Source organism: Panthera pardus, unplaced genomic scaffold (assembly GCF_024362965.1).
Source record: "Panthera pardus isolate Hobbes unplaced genomic scaffold, ASM2436296v1 HiC_scaffold_27, whole genome shotgun sequence".
In the NCBI taxonomy this organism is placed as follows: Eukaryota; Metazoa; Chordata; class Mammalia; order Carnivora; family Felidae; genus Panthera; species Panthera pardus.
The window spans coordinates 1,553,354-1,572,184 of NW_026526843.1; the positions used below are offsets into that span (position 1 = coordinate 1,553,354).

At 62.2% G+C, this 18,831-nt stretch overlaps 1 protein-coding gene across 3 annotated transcripts; it reads right to left on the reverse strand.

The window, feature by feature from the left end:
- Positions 1-238: 238 nt before the first annotated feature.
- Positions 239-15,928, reverse strand: PLXNA3 (plexin A3). Of its 3 annotated transcripts, XM_053891543.1 has the most exons (34): positions 15,564-15,928; positions 13,068-13,691; positions 12,134-12,673; positions 11,467-11,649; positions 10,510-10,638; positions 10,339-10,439; positions 9,856-9,979; positions 9,602-9,758; positions 9,423-9,522; positions 9,135-9,249; positions 8,768-8,968; positions 8,535-8,631; positions 8,204-8,394; positions 7,979-8,124; positions 7,787-7,907; positions 7,544-7,680; positions 7,265-7,435; positions 6,886-6,979; positions 6,563-6,802; positions 6,344-6,487; positions 6,040-6,274; positions 5,808-5,950; positions 5,472-5,728; positions 5,281-5,347; positions 5,041-5,187; positions 4,796-4,955; positions 4,538-4,641; positions 4,266-4,362; positions 3,790-3,980; positions 3,365-3,534; positions 2,665-2,877; positions 2,376-2,526; positions 780-889; positions 239-380 (listed from the first exon to the last, which is right to left on the reverse strand). In XM_053891543.1, exons 2-33 carry the CDS (start codon positions 13,662-13,664, stop codon positions 794-796), a joined length of 5,619 nt encoding a protein of 1,872 aa, XP_053747518.1. In that variant the 5' UTR covers positions 13,665-13,691; positions 15,564-15,928; the 3' UTR covers positions 239-380; positions 780-793. The 3 variants fall into 3 exon arrangements, with proteins under 3 accessions (XP_053747518.1, XP_053747517.1, XP_053747516.1); XM_053891542.1 differs by having other exon boundaries at positions 240-889; positions 15,568-15,928; XM_053891541.1 differs by having other exon boundaries at positions 240-889.
- Between the last annotated feature and the right edge of the window lie 2,903 nt (positions 15,929-18,831).

Below are 18,831 nucleotides of genomic sequence, written 5' to 3' on the forward strand. Positions count from 1 at the left end.
ACAGGACAGGGCAGCGGGGGTGAGGGGTCCGGGCCGAGCGGGCGCCACGCCGAGGAAGCTGGGCGCTCGGGCCTGGAGAAGGAGACTTCCAGAGCCCCCAGGCCCACATGGGGCCCTGGCACGAACCCGCTCATAGCTCCCCAGGTGCTGGGGACAGGACGCCCGAGAAAGGTACGGTCCGACCCCCGAGAAGTCCGGAGGGGATGCCGGGACCCAGCCGCGGGGAGACCCCTGGGCGCAGCCACGGTCTGGGGCGGCTTCGCCGCATCACCCTGGGCACCCCCCGCCTTGCCATCAAGTGCTGCTGGTGTCGGGGGCCCCTGCTCGGACCCGGCGGGGCCGGCCACGGCCAGGGGCAGGTGCCAGAGGCGAGGCCGAGGCTGACCGTGCCACCAAGGAGCCAGGACGACCCAAGGACAGAAGGGGCGTGAGGTTGTCCACATCCCAGAGAAGGGGCACGTGGTGACAGACGGACACGGTGAGGTGCAGATAAATTAAATAAATAGGTGGTTGGGGGTATAAACAGGAAGAGGGGGCAGGGGCTGGCACGACCCAGGGGCACGAGGGTAGGAGGGCGGGGATATTGCTGCTGCCAGGGTCAGGACCCTTGGTCCTGTCACCACCGCCCCCACGCAGGGCCCAAAGAAAGGCACTAATGAAGGGGGCCCGGGTGTGCGCAGGGCACGAGAGACCGGTGACCACCCCATCCCCGCCCCCGTGCCACCCGATCCAGGGCTCGGCCCCGAGGTCACCTCAGGCCTGGGACGCCCCCTCCTCACCGGTTCCGCCACCCTTAGCTGTTGCCGGACACGAGGCTGATGATCTGTTCCAGTTTTTGCCGCAACTTATGCTTCCGACAGGAGGCGTCTCGGTCCAGAGCGGTGAGGACCTGGGGGAGGAGGGCCCCCCCGGAGCCGGGCTGGCGAGGAGGGGCCGCTCCCTCCCTTGCCAAGCTGTCCTCCCCTGCCTGAGCTCTTCTGTCCCTCCTGCGTCCACGCACCCCGCTCTCTGCGGGTCCCTGGCACGTGGGAAGGGCTGCAGCCCTCACCTCTGCACACGCTGCGACTTGGCCACCCCGAAGCCACCGCCTTCTCTGCTCGGCGGCCACAGTGCGGCCCTTCCCGGGAGTGGGAACGCCCCGTCCCCTCCTGGCCCACACGCCATCTCCCCATCCCCTCCTGAACCCCAACTCCGCACCTGATCTCCCCGTCCCCTACTGACCCAGAATCTGCACCCAATCTTCACTTCCCCTCTTGACCCCCACCCTGCACCCCATCTCCCCATCCCCTCTTGACCCCAACCTCACACCTGATCTCCCCATCCCCTCCTGACCCAGAATCTGCACCCAATCTTCACTTCCCCTCCTGACCCGCACCCCCACCCAACCTCCCCACCCCTCCTGACCCCCACCCCACACCCAATCTCCCCATCCCCTCCTGGTCTCCCCGTCTTCTCCTGACACCTACCTCCATCCTGCACCTGACTTCCTTGTCCCCTCTTGACCCCCATCTCAACCCGCACCCAACTTCCCCGTCCCCTCCTGACCCGCATCCAACCCTGTCTTTGCCGGTATCCAGGATCTCCTTGCCAAATGCGGCAACCTTCTAGGGCTTCATCGCCCTTGACTATCAGTAGCACCCCAGGAAGCCAATCATACCCTTCTCCCTCCTGACCACCCCCTTCCTGCCCCAGGTAGGTGTGTGTGTGTGTGTGTGTGTGTGTGTGTGTGTGTGTGTGTCCTGTTCCAGGAGGCCACCCTGCAGTCTTGGGGTCCCTCCCTCCGCTGCTCAGTCTCTGCTGCTGGCTCCCTGTCTTCTCTGCCACCTCTGAGTGTCCCAGGACCCCAGGACTCAGTGCGTGGGCCACTTGTACCCCTACACTGGCTCTCGGCTGCCCTTGGTGAGCTCATCCAGGCTCAGAGCTTTCTGGGCCATGTCCTGGCTGACGGGTTCTTACTTCCAGCAATAATACAATCTCAGATCCACACCTCTATGTTCCCTGTCTACTGAAGTGTGGGGTCACCAATCCCATGGGCCGGATAAGGTGCTGTCCCTGCCTACCTTCTGGCCCCACCCTAGCCCCTCAGCCCACCCCTTCCCTGGACCTTTACTTTTGCCCGAGCAGAATTTTGTTCTCTGGCCAGTGGCTTCTCTCCTAGCCCCCTCAAATCCCAGCATCTCTGGAAAGCATCACCTGTGCTAGCCTGGGGGCTGAATAGGGGAGGCGCTGCGAGCGATCTAAGAGATGGGCTCCGTGCCCCCTCTGTCCCCTCCACCACCCTCTAGTGCCCTTCACCCTCACGGGGCCCCCCCGTGTTTGCCACTGACCGCACCATCAGGGCCTAACGACTGGGGGCCCGCGAGACTGGCACGCACCTCCTGGCGGTACTTGGTGACATAGAAATAGAGTTCACTGAGCGCGCTTAAGATGTTGAAGTCACTGGCATGCAGACGGGACTGCTCCACCAGGTAGGCGTCCATGTCCTGGTCGCTGATGGATGCCATCTTTGCAATGTCCCGGTAGTACCTGTTGGGACCCTGAGTAGGTCACAAAGGCAGGTGCCACCAAAGCCCCTGCCCTGGCAGTCAGGCCAGTCTCTGGGGACTTTTTCCCCAAGCTGACCCGGCATGGGGCTGCCAGGCCTTGCTTCCCCTCCCAGCCCACCTCTCCACCCAGCTCTTGTAGTTGGGGATGTCCTTGGCGTAGAGCAGCTTGTTGGACGGCGAGTCCTTGCCCAGGCGATGTTCAGACGTGGAGCAGGAGTCCATGAAAGTCTGGGCCACCACTGACAGGCAGGCGTCCGTGATGCTGTTCTTGTGGATGTCGAACACGAACTGGGGGTTCTTGATCACGTTTACCCAGAAGCGCAGAGGCAGGCTGGACAGAGGGACAGGCACCTGAAGCCCATCCCGTCAGTGCTCCCTTCTACGCTTCCTGCCTGGCCTGTGCACATCTTGCCCACAAGCAGCAAGTGTGACATATTTAGAGTTGGTGGCCTTTTCTTTAAGTTTCTGCCAGACTTCAAGCAGTTAGAAATGAGAGCAAACAGCCTTCCGTCCTCGCTGCATCTCGCCCCCCGCCACGGCCACCACATGGGCCTGGCCGTCAGCACCTCTGCTCTGTGCCGGCCCCACTCCCGGCCTCCCACATGGCCCAGCGGGGCCCGTATCCGGAATCAACCGAACTCCCCTTCTGTGCTTGAGGGGCGACTGAGGCAGGCCCTCTCCTGCCTGGATGGCCACTCCAGCCCCCGTCAGTCACCCACCCCCCTGGTCTCTGAGTGCCGGCACAGCCACAGGTGTCCTCCCTTCCTCTGTCCGCCCATCCCCAGGGGGGCCAGCAGTGGCCCAGCCCAAGGCAGTACCAGTTGCTCTTCCAGGTATGGCGCACGTCAGGGTCGCTGATCTGGCGCCGGTCGGCCTGTTCATCCAGGAAATCGAACATGTACTTGATGGCCAGGGGCAGGGCTGAACCTCGGTGAGCCGTGCTGAACACGGTCTCGAAGAGGTCATCCACAAACTTCTGCAGCGTGCCCTGCAGGGGTCAGCAAGAGCACAGGTCAGGTTGGGATGGCCCCACAGCAGAACAGGGGGACAGAGGGGCAAGGAGCTTCCCTGCAGGGACAGTGCCCCAGACGGGCCCCGCCCCAGCCTCAGGCCTTGAGCAAGGTGCACCAGATTTGAAGAACCCCGCGGCCTACCCCCAGGGCAGGCCGGACCAACCGCAGGGCCAAGGCTGGGCTAGAAGATGTCTGGGCTGAGGCCGGGGTGGCTCAGGGCAGGCCCACACCTTGGTGGCCAGGAGTCGAGTCAGGTAGATCTCTGAGACCATCTTGCTGCCGCGGTCCCCCTCGCGGTGGTCAGCATGGTCGTGGTTCTTCACCAGGTGCCACAGCTTGGTGCCAGTCTCCTGGTCAGGCGTGATCATGGGTGCCCGAGAACGGAGGCTGTCGGGGCTGCTGGCTGTGCGCAGCAAGCTCTCTGGGGCAGGGGACAGGCATGCCCTTTAGGCCAGTGGGGCCATGCCAGTCATCACCACGGCTCTTGCCCCCCTCTGTTCCAGGAGCCCAGCAGGCTAAGGGGGCTGCCTACTCTTACCGGCCCACCCCACCTCCAGGCTCTATGAAAGTGGACGTCTCCCAAGGGCAAGGCCCAGGGCGACCACCAGATGCATGGTGGCCACTCAGAGAGGGGGCTCCCCAGGATGGCTGACACAGCCTCAGAGGGCACAAGGCCAATCAAGGCCATCACCCTGGAGGCACCTACCGTAGCGGCTGAGCGAGCGGGTGAAGGTAAAGGAGCTGGCCATGTTATAGGCACACACTTGTTTGGGCACCAGTGCCACCAAGGAGCCATCTGTCACCTGGAAACCACAGAGACAGAGGGGGGCAGCACAGGAGGCTGGGGAGCCAACGGGCCTGAGCCACCACCCACCCAGACCCTGCAGTGTGCACGTCGGAGGTACCCGAGGCTCCCCGAGGAGGGACTGTGTCCTCGGGGCAGGGCCATGGCCCCCGGGTGGCTCCCAGAACCCTCACCTGATAGTGGGCCAATGAGTTGACCCTCTTCCAGTCACACTCAATCTTCGTGGTGACGTCTTCATCCTGGAGGATGATTCGGGCCATACGGCCCTGGCGCCATTCTGTAGGCCACAGACAGCCCTTGAGGTCCTGCCCAGAGTACCCCGGGCCCCGGGGCCCACCTCCCTCAGCGGACAGAGCCCAAGCAGGGAGCGGGAATGGCAGTCAATGTCATGTGGCCACAGGGTGGGGGCCGGGAGGAAGGGGCAAGGTCACCTAGGTCCATGTCTTCGGCTTTGGGGCGCTGCGAGTACGGGACGCCCTTGTACACAGCATCCAGCAGCTTATCTTTGGCTTGGGTGACACTGTCGCAGTTCAGAACCTTCACTGGGACCTGAGTGCTGCCCTCGCTCTCCGGGAACACGCAGTGCAGGGTCTGCAGGTGAGGGGAACCACAGGCTGGACCCCGGACGAGGTGTGCCGTCATACCTGAGGCCCTGCCCACCCGACCGCCAACCCACCAGCGTCTTGTAGTCGATCTGCTGCCGGATGAGCTTGTCTTCGCTCAGGGAGTAGCGGGCCTCGCCCGTGATGGCATCGATGGGGCCCTTCTCCATCTGCTGCTTGATGGCGCAGTAGAGCAGAAACAGCGGCTCCCCAGCACACTCCTGCAGCCAGGGGCGGGCACACGTACGCTGCCCGCCCGCCCGCCAGCCGCTTCCCCGGGTCGCCCCGCCCACCCGCCCACCTGCCCAGCACACCTTCAGAAACTTGTGCAGCAGGAACGTGAACCAGTTGGTAAGCATCTTCTCAGCCACCGACTCGGTCCTAGGGCAAAAGGGGCGCTGGGCCAGACTGGAGAGGGGGCCCACCCACCTTGCTCCCCAGGCAGGAGCGGGCCTGGTGGGAGTGGGGCCGGCAGGAGGCGGGGCCGGGGCCCTGCAGCACCTACCTGCGCAGAAGCAGCTTGGGGTGGTTCTTGCTCTCCAGGTTCTTCTCTATGAGGTCCGCCAGCAGCTGCTTGAGCAGCCCCGTGGCGTAATCGAGGCGGCTGTGCAGGACCACCATGGTGAGCGAGGCCACGGTACCACGGTCGCGCATGGAAAAGCTGCTCTGGGCCTCCAGCGTGTGGATGAAGGTGAGCACGAAGGCGCGGCTGTGCAGCAGCTGTCCAAAGAGGCGCAGGGCCTTCTCGACGTTGGGGGGGGTCTGGGAGGGACAGGGTGTCTCAGAGAGTGGGGGAGGCGTGGCAGGGGATGAGGGCCAGGCAGGCGAGCTGGGGACTCACATCCAGCTCCTTGAGCACCGGATGGGCCTCAATGCCCGGGAAGAGCACGCGAACGGCATAGGTCCGGTAGTCCAGGAAAGGGATCTGCACCCCGTCCATGTGGTTGGTCAGCTCATTGATATCCGTCTGCAGCTCAGCAAAGGCTGGGGAGGGCGGGGAGGAAGAATGAGCGCAGCGGGAGGGGAGAGGCTCCCAGCCCACCCGCCCTGCACCACACCACCGTCCCAGGCACCTTCCTTGCATTCCAGAGCCACGCGGGACTCCAAGTTGTCCATCTGTAGCTGAAGCCGCTTGAGCGTGCGGTCTGCATCCTGAGTCTTGCGCTTATAGGCGACCAGCACAGCGGTGATGGCCAGCAGCAAGAGCCCGCCGCCCACCGCCAGGCCCACCATGGCCGGCAGAGTCAGCGCCCGCTCGGCCGTGATGTGCAGGGTGCCCAGCCAGAACTCCAGGCCACCTACCAGTACCTGCAGGGACAACCCCACTGTGAGCTGACCCCCACGCCCACCCGGTGGCCTCCCCCACCTCCCACGCACCATGACAGGCTGCCGGCCCGTCTGGCTAGGTGAGTCGCACAGGAGCTGCGTGTCGGAGACAGTGAGCGCACACGGCTGGCCCCCGATCAGCACCGTGTAGTTGAGGCGGGAGCTGCCAGCTGCTGCGGGGATCAGATTCTTGCCCTGTGGGTGGAGGGCACGGTCAGCCAGGGCTCCCCACCTCCCGACCTCTCCTGGTCCACTGTGCCCCACTCGCACCTTCAACACTACGTGGGAGCCAGGCTTGACATCCAGGACACCGGAGGGCCCCAGTGGCTCGAAGCTGGGATCAGGGTAGTAGGTGAAGGAGGACCGGTTGAGGGAGCGGGCTGTCTGCACATGATCCAGCAGGAAGCCAAACTCATCAGGGTGTTCACCCTGGGCCTGTGGCTGGGGCCGTCCCAGGAAGATGCCGGGGGCCTTACACAGCATGGCGGTATCGTTGATCACCTGGCATGTCTGCAGGGACAAGGGAGGGCAGCCCGGCACATGAAGCCACAGGTGGCAGGGTTAGGGGCAGGGCGAGGACCGCTGGCACTCACGTTGGTGGTCTCGATGCCTCGGTACTTGGCCCGGACCCGGGGCTCCTGGACGGTCAGTAGGTGGGTCCCACTCACAGTGATGGCAGTGCTTCCACTGGGGGCAGTGGGGGAGGGGCCTCAGGCTCCCTCCGCCACTGCTCCCAGCCTGGCCTCCAGAGAGTTATCACGGCTGCCATGGAGCCCGTGGCCTCCCCCACCCCAGGCCACTGGGTGAATGCCAGGTGCCATGTTGTTGGGAGGACCCTGCCCCCCTCTGCCAATGAGGGCTCAGGCTTGGAGGACGCGTAACTTGGTGCCCTGGGCCCCAGTCACCAAGCGAGGCCCCGGGACAGGAGCTCAGGGACACAGTCCCCGACCCACACTCCTCCTCAGGTCTTACTTGATGATGCTCCAGGTGGGCTCAAGGCGAGTGACCGTAGGGTCCTGGGTGTAGGTGTAGAAGACGCCAGGACTAGAAATGTTGGCACGGTCGATGGCCAGAGTGATGGGGGCCTGGCTGGGGCCCAGGGTGGACACGGGCGAGATACACACGATTGTCTCGGCGTCTCTCCTGTTGGTAAGTGGGGCGCTGAGAGCAGGTAGCCCGGGGCCATGACTCACCCTGCCCTTGTGGCCCCCTACCCAGTGCCCAGGCCAGAGCTGACGGGGCCCCGCCCACCTCACGAACTGGCACTCGCCATCTCTCACAGTCACTGTGACCCTGCTGCCGGCATCCAGAGAGCTCCCGGAGATGGTGAGCCGTGTGCCCCCGGAAGCTGGGCCCCGACCGGGACTTACGCGGTCAAATGCTGGCGTCTGTGGGAGAAGCGGCCCTGAGGAGAGGGAGGAGGTGGCCCGGTGCAGGTGGGGGGGGAGGGGCCTCAGGTGGGAGGGGAGGGGGAAGGACGGGCAGCCCACACACCACGAAACTGTAGAGCTGTTCGGACTGTGTGCGGAAGTCAGCGGAACAGTCGCCCACACAGAGCTCCGCGGGCCCCGGCGGTGGGCTGGGCACCAGCGACTCCCCCATCTCACACACGATCCTACGGGTGAGAGAAGGTCAGGGCTGGGGGCAGACAGCCCAGGGCTCGGGCGCCCGCACGGCCACACTCACCTCTCGGCGCTGATGTACTCGGAGGGGATAGGGTTGCAGCGCACACCTGCGACCCGCAGGCCCACGTCCCGGTAGCTGAGGCCCAGGTTCTCACCCACGATGGTGACCCGAGTGCCTCCCTCCTTGGGCCCCATGAGCGGGTGGATCTGCAGAGCAGGACGATAGGCGAGGGTGAGCCCAGACTCGTGGGTACCTGGCAGACGGAAGGAGACCGGGGAGGCTGACCTGGGCGATGCGAGGGTGGCTGCAGCGGGCACCCTTCTGGCTCGGGTGCATCCAGTTGGTCTTGGGGGCCGGGCAGTGGGCCCGCAGCTGGCACCTGTGCTCCGAGACGCACCAGCCGCAGTTGAAGCGAGGGTCAGCCTTGAGGCAGAGGCCGCAGCTGGGCCGCCGTGCCCAGCACTTGTACAAGAGAGCTGCGGGCAGAGGGCACCGCTGGGGGCGGCCGCGGGGCGCCAGGGGCACCGAGGACCCCGATGCGGGGTCCCCCTGCCGCACCTGGCCCCAGTTCGCGCCCACCGTGCCCCAGGCCCTTCAGCCCCATGCTGCCCCGCACCTCGGAAGGTGGCAGGCTTGTCGATGGCGAAATCGCCATCCCAGACCACGGAGAAGTCCAGCTCGGTGTCACCGTACTCGTCGCCTTCGTAGGAGTACTGGGAGAGAGGGACCCGCGTCACCCCAGAGCAGAGGTGCTCAGAAGGTCCCCCGCCAGAGGCACGTCAGGCTGTCCGAGCAGCGAGCTGGGCGCAGACCCGCACGGCCAGCACGCCCCGCGGGAGGGGGCCTCACCGACGCGTTCTGGCACTGCACGCTGCTGCTGTTGAAGCGCACGGCCGGCACCCGTTGCTGCCGCCCCTGCACCCGGACCACGCACTCGTAGTTCTTCTGGCCCGACTGCGGCTGCGGCAGGTTCTTGGCCCGCAGGGTAAGGGGCTGCATGACACCGACTGGGATCAAGAGGTCCCCGCCGGGCAGGATCTCAGGGCAACCCTGCGGGGAGACCACCCGTCAGCCACACACCCACCGCTGCCATCTGGGCCCAGCTGGGCTGGCCCCAAACTGAAGAGGCTCCGGGATAGCAATGAGAACAAAGGCAGAAAAGCCAGAGGCCAGCCCACGTGGAGCCCAGCCCCCTCGCGCACGGCACCCGCCTCACCTCAGGGCTGTGGACCCTGCCCTCCTGGAAGGAGCACTCTTGGGGGTGGCTGGTGCACACGTGGCGGTACTTACACCAGTGGCAGGGGTATGGGCTGCCGACGCAGGACATGCACCTGCGGGGAGAGGCTTCGCGAATAACGCAGAAGACCAGGCCGCGCTCTCACCACTCGCCCACGGGGCACACGGGAAGCCCCAGGGAGGAGGGGCCGGGGCCCACCTGAGGCCCACACAACACAGCAGGGGACGGAGGGGTGTGGGGACAGAGGTCAGAGATGCCAGTACTCACGACCGGAGTACGCTGCAGTTGTAGAAGACGAAGTCGACCCCGGCGAACTTCACGCCAGTCTCCTTGGACAGCAGCTGCAGCCGCACAGTGTGCGTGGCCCCTGTGGCGAGCCCAGGGGTGGCCGTGAGCGGGCCCGGGACGCAGAGTGTCCCCATCCCGGAAAGCCCCAGCCTACTGACCGTGCCCCCTGGTGAGAGCCCGCAGCTCCCGGAGGGAGGGCGACGGGCACTGCAGCTCCCCGGAGGGCAGCAGGACGGCTTGACTCTCCGCCACCTCCTCAAAGGTACAGCTCACGCCGACGCTGAGGTCCGGCACGTTGCGCATGGCCACGGTCAGCTGGGGAAGGCGGAGGAGTCAGAGCGGGAGGCGTCCCCCCCCCCCACCGACACACACACACGCGGGCCCACGCACCCCCACCCATCACAGCACTTACCTGCACCCCGGGTGACGTCACTGAAACGTTGTTGGGCCGGACCCGCACCTGGACACACTTGCTCAGCTCCTCGGCGAAGCCATGGGGGGCGGAAGCACCCGGACAGGCTCCTTCACGGCAGCATCTGCGTGGGGTTAGGCCAGAGCCCGTTATACAGCTGTCCCGAGGGCCCCGGCCGGGCGGCGGGAGGGTACACATACGTCCGCAGGGAAGAGGGGATGGCCAGCCCAGCCCACAGTGCCAGGCAACAGCATGCTTTGGCCTCGTCCCCCGGGCCCTGAGGGCTGTCACTCGGGATGGGGGCTCCGCTCATTAGCTGAAGTAGGAGGGGATGGAGGCAGAGGCCACAAGGGTATGACTGGGAGAAATGGGTACGTGGGCAAGGGCACGCCCTGCCCACCCCAATCAGCGGGCATCGCCGGCTCCTCCCAGGAGCAGGACCCCTGCAGACCCTTCCTCCCCACCCGGCCCTGTGGCCCTCACCTGTGCTGCAACACACACCAACCGCAGTGCGGGTCCCCCGAGCCGAGGCAGGCCGCGCAGCTCACGTACTGCTCGCACGTCTCCACCGGGAGCTGGCTCACCTGGGGACGGCGGCGTCAGTACCCGCCCTGCCCCCACCCCGCCACCCGCTGCCGCCTGCCACGAGCCTACCTGCTTCTCACTCAGGAGGTAGATGTGCCGGTGGTCAGGGCTGAAGAGCAGGTCTCGAAGGATGGGGCTGCCATCCACCACGGGCACCGTCTCGTACAGGTGGGCATACTGGGAGCCGTCAACCCGGACCTGGGCCGCGAGACACGCTGGCCTGATGCCACAGGGTGCCACACACACCCAGAACATCCACTTGTCAAGCCAGGGACTCTCCAGGTCGTGGCCAAGCTGAAGCCAGGGCCTGGTGGGGCTCAGCTCTCAACCTGCCCACTCCCAAGATGGTCACAGGCAGGGGGAGAGCTTTCTGGGGGACGACAGACACCATTCCGGAATGAGCTCATGCTGACAGTTACACCCTCTGCAAACTTACTAAAACCACGGACTGTACGCTTTAAGTGGGAGAAGTGTATGCTTTGCGGGCGATGCCTCCATGAAGTGATTAGAGATACAAACAAGGGCGCAGGAGGGGGAGCAGACCAGGCCCCCCAGAAGTCACTGGCTCCCTTCACAAACCCTCCCCAGCCAACCCCAGAACTCCTGGGGACGACTCCGTATTTGCCGGGTGAGCTGGACGAGCTCGTGGCGGCTCTCCTGACCACTGTCCCTTCGGAGTGAGCACACTAGCGCTCCCAGAGTGCGTCTCCCCCTTTCATGCTACCCCGTCTTGGAACGGAAACAGCCCTGGTGCCCATGAGGGGACAAGAGGGCAAAAGGGGTTACATTCACATTTTTCTCCTTCGTTCAACTGAGGACCCAGCATGATGGCTCAGCCAGGGCCCCTGCACTCCCAGCAGAGAGGCCTCGAGACCTATCTGGTCCGTGTCACGGGAAGCCAGCAACTGAGGCCACAGTGGGCACTGGTGTTGGAGAGGGCGGGTGGCTGAAGAGCCGCCTGTGGAGCGTGGCCAGGTTCCTGGGGCCCAGCCCGGGAAGTCCCCCCTCCCCCGGCCCTCGCCCTACCTTCTTTAGACTGCCGGTACGAGTGCCAATGAAGACCACAGAGTGCCGGCGGTAGGTGTAGGCGGCCACACTGGCCATACCGTCGCTGCTGTCAGCCAGCAGGGGCAGCCCCTCGATCACGTGTAGGCCACCCAGTGGCTGGTTCAACACCAGCCCGCAGAAGTTTCCGTTTATCTGCATGGGCTGGTGAAACAGGATGGGTGCGGTGAGAATCCGAGCTTCGGGGCGCCAGCTGGACAGAGGGCAGAGACCCCATATTCCGGACGGGAACTGGATCTGGAACCGGCTCCCCCCACCAGCCAAGACCAGCGGCTTGCCCTAGGAGCCCACAGGAAGCCAGCGGCTCAGGAGGAGGAGGAGGAGGAGCGGGGGAGGGGGGGTGAGGCTGAGGCAGCGGGTGGCCCCCGGACACACCACACACCTCCGAGGCCTGCGGGACGGACGGCACAGGGCCGCCCAGGAGCAGGAGCGCGGAGCACCCGGAAGCCGGCAGCTCGTGAACAGAGAGCACCCGTCAACAGTGAGAAGGCGGCCGGGGAAGAAAGGGGAGCCGCAGAGGGCGGGGGCAACGAGGGCGGGAATCCCTGACAGGAAGACACGGCGTTCCAGGGTAGGGTGCGGGCACTGAGGCCGGGGCCCTGCGGCGCAGGCGCGGGCGCGAGCTCACAGTGTTGATGCAGGGCAGCTCCTTGTTCAGCAGCCAGGGCAGGGCCAGCGTGCCCTCCCCCCGGTAGCAGGACTGGATGCGGCGCCGGATGTGGGCGTTGATGTTGCTGAGGGTGAAGAGGCAGAGGACGGTCTGCCGCGGCGGGCTGGCCCGGTTCTTCTGGCCCTGAGAGAAGACCGTGAAGAGGACGTCCTCGTCGGGCGGCACGCCCAGGGCCTGGGCCAGCAGCAGGCCGGGCTTGGCCAGGTGGGCGCTCTGCACCAGGCGGTACTCCACGCCTCGCCAGGAGCAGCCGATGGGGAACTCCACGTACGAGTAGAACTCCGAGTCCCCAGCGCACATGCGCACGATCTTGGACGTGAAGAATTTCTCGCCCGCCGTGTCGAGCAGTGTCTGCTGGGTGTCCAGCTGCAGCGTCAGGAAGTACACGAAGGAGGCGCTCACAAAGCCGTAGATGTAGTAGATGTCAAAGGCGGGGTACAGGGACAGCGTGTCTGAGGGGATCTTGATCTGCGAGGAGACGAATTCGTCCTGGTACACCTGTGGAGGGGGTTCAGGAGAGAGCATGGGACGAGGCCCGTGTCCTTTGCCAACCTCCCAGACCCTGGCCTCTCGGCCCCCACAACCCCACTCCCGGCCCTGCTCCCAGGACACGATCGCCCCTGGGGCCTCCCTCATGATCCCACTCTGCCTGCAGAGTCATAGGAGCGCAGCTCGGAAAGGCCGCCGAGGGCGGGCTGAGCAGCACCCTCCTGGGCCCCAGCCCGGCCTCCCGGCCTCAGCGGCTGGCCTCCTTCTGGATCAGGGCTCTTCTGGTGGCAGAGCCAGGACAGGGTGCAGGAAGGAGGGAGACGAGAGGGGTAAGAAGAGGCAGCAGGGGAGGAGGGCCCGGCAGCCCGTCTGACAAGGTGAACAGGCGAGCGGGCTCACCCACCAGACTGAACATGTCGGCCCCGTCCTCGTCGCTGATGAGCTTGCGCGAGCTGAGGGTGGGGAAGTACTCAGACTTGCCGTCCACGGCCGTGCCCACGAACAGCTTGCTGGGCCCCCGAGCCTGCTCCACAATGACGCCGGCCATGGAGTCAGGCTCCTGGGCTCCCGACAGGTAGTGCTCCTTGCGGTGGTGCGGCTCACCCAGCTTGAAGAGGTCGTCCAGGCGCAAGAACTGGCAGATGCCTTGCCAGATGCTGCCACAGGCCACCAGGCGGCGGGCCGCATAGTCTATGAGCAGCAGCTTGTTCACGTTGTCGACAGGTGCTAGGCGGTGGGCACACACTCGCATGCTGGGAGGTGGGTAGCAGCGAGCATTGTCCTCAACAGGCCCCGTGACGTGCGCCCGGAGCTCAGTCAGATTGGGGGCCAGCTTGAAGACGCGGTTCACCGCACCCACGAACACTTCCCCGGTCACCCGGTGCACAGCCAGGTGGGTGAGCGTCGTGTCTGTCACCGAGAAGGAAGGGAAGGGCCTGCCGCTGCCCAGGGCCCCCCCCACGGCAAGGAGGACCAGCAGGAGGAGGCAGACAGCAGGCATGGCCGGCAGCTGCGCCCGAGGACAGGCCTGGGGAGAAGAAGCAAGCGCAAATCAGAGGCCCAGGCCCAAGCTGCCTGCCTTCCTTCTGCCCCACTGGCCTAGGGCCTCCAGCGGACCGAGCACCATGCCACAGAGGGTGGAGGCCACTCCTCCACCAGCGGACCACAGAGTCCCAGATGGTGCCCGTGGCTGGGAGACAAGGAGGGCCTCCACCAGGGCGCATGAGTGAGCAGCGAGCACAGGCAGGCTTGAGGGCCATCAATCATCCCCCACCCCCGCTGGAAAGGAGCCAGGAGGCCTCCCCACAACCGGGCCACACCCAAGGGGGCAGCAGAGCCAGATGCTGAAAAAGGAAGGGTGGGAGGCCCTCCCAGAATGAGACCCCAAACACCAGATCCTGGAGCTTAGGGTGGCCAGCCACACGCAAGAGCCACTACAGGCAAGTCCCAGGCCACAGAGACGCCCCATGCCCAAGTTGGGGGAAGGGGAAAGGCGGAGAGTGAACAATCCTAAGTGTGCGTGTGTGGGGGGGGGGGGGGGGACACCACTCCAGAGTGGCATTGCCACCAGGAGACCCAGGTCAGAGGTCTGAGGCATCCAGATCTGAGACTGGACCCGGTGCCATCACACCCGGAGTCCTGGCCCCAGCTGCCTCCTCGCCCCAAGGGCCTCCCCTAGCTGGCTGTCCAGGAGCCTGCTGTCTGGCCTACCCACCGCAACACAAAGCCGAGTTGTGCCTGCCCCCACAGCCACGCGCCAAGACAGACATAAGTCAGGCTGTGCTCAGGCACAGCCAGACAGATGGCCCAGGGAGCCCTGTGCAGCTCTCCCTCCAAATCCAGAGGTTAGCTGGGGAACAGGAGGTGTCGGGTGGGGGGGGGGTGCAAGGAGCCCTATGGAAAGGAAGCAATGTCCCTAAATCCAGCGAGGCCCTGGGGAGATGGGGTGGGGGCCAAGTGCCCAGCTTGGCTAGGTCTTCACCCCCAGGCCACACCCAGCTTTCTGGCCAGCTCTAGGCAGCAAAGACAGCAGAGCAGTGTCATGGCACCCAGTGGAGCAGGGCTCAGAGCTACCCTCTCTGTGCCCAAGCCCCAAGGGAAACACAAGGTACCCAGCTCGGGGGGCGGGGGTACAGGGGACCAAACTAAGAATGCATAGGAGATAGAAAAGAAAAAATGCATTTGATAGAACAAGGAACAGGCCCTTCTTGAAACTGAAGAGTTTCAGCTCAGACTGATCATCTCTCTGGGGCTCTTTTGTCAGGTCTGCATCCTGGACCCCTAATGCAACAGCCAGAGAAGAAAGGGAGGCGGAAGAGATGGGGGTGCCATATCCCACCCTCACCTCCTCCACAACCGGCAGGAATACAGGCCTAGGAATGGAGATGGGGGCAGGGGAGAGGTCAGGAGGGAGACCTGGAGAGGCAGGATGTGCCACCCAAGCCCCCACCCCAACCTCCACCTGTAAGTGGGAGCCTCAGGCATCACAGGCACACCCAGCTGTCTGCCCGAGGAGAGAGACAGCCCTACACAGAGATATGGCTCCAGGGTCCCACTCCCCGATGCCCCCCACCGTGCTGCTGGCCTGGCTCGCCCAGCCCCCACAGGGGGCACTCCTCAACGGACCCACGAGGACCCCGGTGGATGCAGGCGCCTCAGCAATCCTTGGACGGGCCGCTCCTCAGCCACAAAGGGTCCACATAGGGCAGGGGAGCTGGGCTCAGGCTGGCCGTCTTTGCAGGCGCTGGGCACGAAGGACCACTCAGGCCGGCGTCCAAGATGCAAGAGCAGAGGTAGGGCCCGACCCCCTCGAGGCCGAACCCAACCTCCGAGCTGCCCGAATCCCGGGCCACCGAGCAGTCCGTCCCCTCACGGGCGGCGGGGTATGGAGGCCACCTACCTACCTGTCCCTCCGCTGCCGCTGGCTCCGGGTGGCCGCCTGCCAGCCACGTGGACGCGCCCCCGAGCCCCACACCAGCCCCACTCGCGCGTCCCCGCCGCCGCGCCCCGCGCGCGCCCCCGCCGCCGCCCACACACTGGGCAGGCCCGCGGCCGCCGGGGCCTTTTAAACCCGGACCGTACCACCGCGCCGGGCAGGGGCGCCCAGGGAGGGCCGGGCGGCCGGGCGCGCGGGCGAGGGCCTCTCCTACCCCGGGGCCGGGGGGAGCCCAGCGCGCAGCCGGGGACCCCAGGAACCGCCTGGGTGTCCGCCCAGCGAGCCGACCCCCCCTCGCACAATGGCCGCGTCCGCGGCGCGTGCCTCTCCCTCTACTCCCCGCCCGCCGCCTGGGGCAACCCTGGGACCGGCGCGCGCCCGCGCCACACCCCCTCGGGCCCGGCGCGCCGCTGCGCCGGCGCGCACAGACCCCGCCCCGCCCAGGCGCTCCGAGGCGCGCCCCTGGCCACCTGCTGCCGGTGCGCCGGTGGCCGTGTGTCGACCTGCCAGGCGCGCACCAGCCGACGTCCGCGCGGTCCTTGCTCGGGACACCCTCCGCCTCAGGATCCATAACCCGGAGGGCCCACAGCTAATACCGTGCAAGTGCCCAGCACGAGGACGGGAGGCTGTCAGCCATCTACACCCGGCCCCTTACCCAGCCCGCCACCGCCACCGCGGCCCGGAATCTGGAGGTTTCATTCCCTTGCTTTCTTTTTCCTTTTCTTTGTAAACAGCTTTATTAAGATAGAATGCGCCTATCACGTAAATCACCCATTTAAGGTGTAACACTCGGTGAGTTGTAGTATATTCACAAACTTGTGCAACCACCCCGTCAAATTATAGGACATTTCATCACCCCCAAAGGAAACCCCCATACTCATAAATAGTCCCCCCACCCAGTCCCCCCCTTCCCCAGCGGGCAACCACTGATCTACTTTCTGACTATGGATTTGCCTGTTCCGGACATTTCATATGAACGGACTCATACAATATGCATGCGTCTTTCAGGTCTGGGTTCTCTCACTTTACCGTAACGTTTTCAAGGTTCATCCATGTTGTAGCATGGATCAGGACTTCGTCTCCTTTTAGGGCTAAACAATATTCCATTACATGGATATATCACATTTCTCCATTCATCAATTGATGAGCATCTGGGCTTTTTCTATCTTTTGGCTGTTGTGAATAATGCTGTTAAGAACATTCGTGTACAAGTTTTTTGTATAAACACATTTTCCTTTCCCCTCCACCTAGGAGTGGGATTTCTGGGTCACATGATAACTATTTTTAACATTTTGAGAAAAATGGCCAAAGAGCTTTCCAAAGTAGCTGCACCATTTTACATTCCCATCAGCAGTGTATGAGGGTTCCAATTTCTCCACATTCTGACAAACCCTTATTATCTGATTGTTTGTTTCTAGCCATCCCAGTGGGTGTGAAACGGTATCTTGTTTTGATTTGCATTTCCCAGATGACGAATGATGTTGAGCATCTTTTCATGAGTTCCTTGGTCATTTGCATGTCTTCTGTGATATACAAAGCAATCTGAAACATCTATTCAAGCTCTGCCCATTTTTTAAATGTTTTGTTTATTCTTGAGAGAGAGACAGAGCATGAGCAGGAGAGGAGCAGAGCAAGAGAGGGACACAGAATCTAAAGCAGGCTGGGCTCTGAGCTGTCTGCACAGAGCCTGATGTGGGGCTCGAACTCACAGGCCATGAGACCATGACCTGAGCCAAAGTCGGACGCTCAACCGACTGAGCCACCCAGGCGCCCCTAAGCTCTGCCCATTTTTAATTGAGTTTTTGCTTTGTTGTTGTCAAGTTGTAGGAGTTCTTTATATATTCTGGATATTAATCCCTTATATATGATTTGCAAATATTTTCTTTCATTCTGTGGTTTCTCTTTTCACTTTCTTGATAGAGTCCTCAGATGCACAAAAGTTTTAGATTTTGATGACAACTAATTTATCCTTCCTTTGCTGCTTGTCTTTTGTTGTTCTAAGGAACTATTCCTTAATCCAAGGTCACAAAAACTTACCCCTATGCATTGTTCTAAGAGTTTTATAGTTTTTGCTCTTAAGTTTAGGTCTCTGATCCATTTTGGGGTTAGTTTTTGTATGTAATGTGAGGTTGTGGTCCCATTTCATTTTCTTCCATGTGACTGCTATTCATTTGTTGAAGAGGCTGTTCTTTCCCCCATTGAATGGTCTTGGCACCCTCATCAAAAATCAGTTGACAATAGATATATGGGTTTATTCCTGGACTCTTTCATTTCTATTCCACTGATCTATATGTCTATCTTTATACCAATATCACAGTGTTGATCACTGTAGTTTTGTAGTAAGTTTTGAAACTGGGAATTGTGAGTCCTCTGAATTTGTTCTTTTCCAAGAGTGTTTTGCCTGATACTCAATGTCCCTTGCATTTCCTTATGATTTTAGGGTAAGCTTGTCAGTTTCTGCAAAAAAAAAAAAAAAAAAAAAAGCCAATGGGAGTTCGGTAGAGATGAAATTGACTCTGTCGGTAAACTTAGGGGGTGTTGCCATCTTAATAAGATTAAGTCTTTCCATCCATGAACATGGGATGTTGATCAATTTTATGTTTTTTAATTTCCGTTGGCTAGGCTATGGTCCCCAGTTATTTAATCAAACACTCATCTAGGTGTTGCTGTGGAGGTATTTTGTATATGTGGTCAATGTCTACAATTAGTCAACCTTAAGTACAGATGGCCCTCCATGATTTGTGTGGGTCTGGTCCACTCAATTGAAAGCCTTAAAAGCAAAAATTAAGGTTTCCTGGAGAAGTAGAAATCCTGCCTCAAGATTGTAACATAGAAATCCTGCCTGAGTCTCCAGCCTGCCAAATTGCCAGCCCCCACAATTGCATGAGCTAATTCCTCAAAATAAATCCTCTGTGTGTGTGTCCTGTTATGTTTCTCTGGAGAACTCTGACTGAACAGATGTTTTTCTGTTTATTTAGGTCCTTTTTAATATCTTTTGACAATATTTTGTAGCTTTCAGTGTACAAGCCTTGTACTTCTTTTGTTAAATTTATTCCTAAGTGTTTTATTCTTTCTGATCCTATTTGTAAATGGAATTCTTTTCTCAGTTTCAGTTTGGATTGTTTATTGCTAGGGTATATAGAAATACAATTGGTTTTCGTAATGACCTTTTGTCCTGAAACCTTGCTGACCTCGTTTATTACCTCTAATATGTTTTTAGGGGATCTCTTAG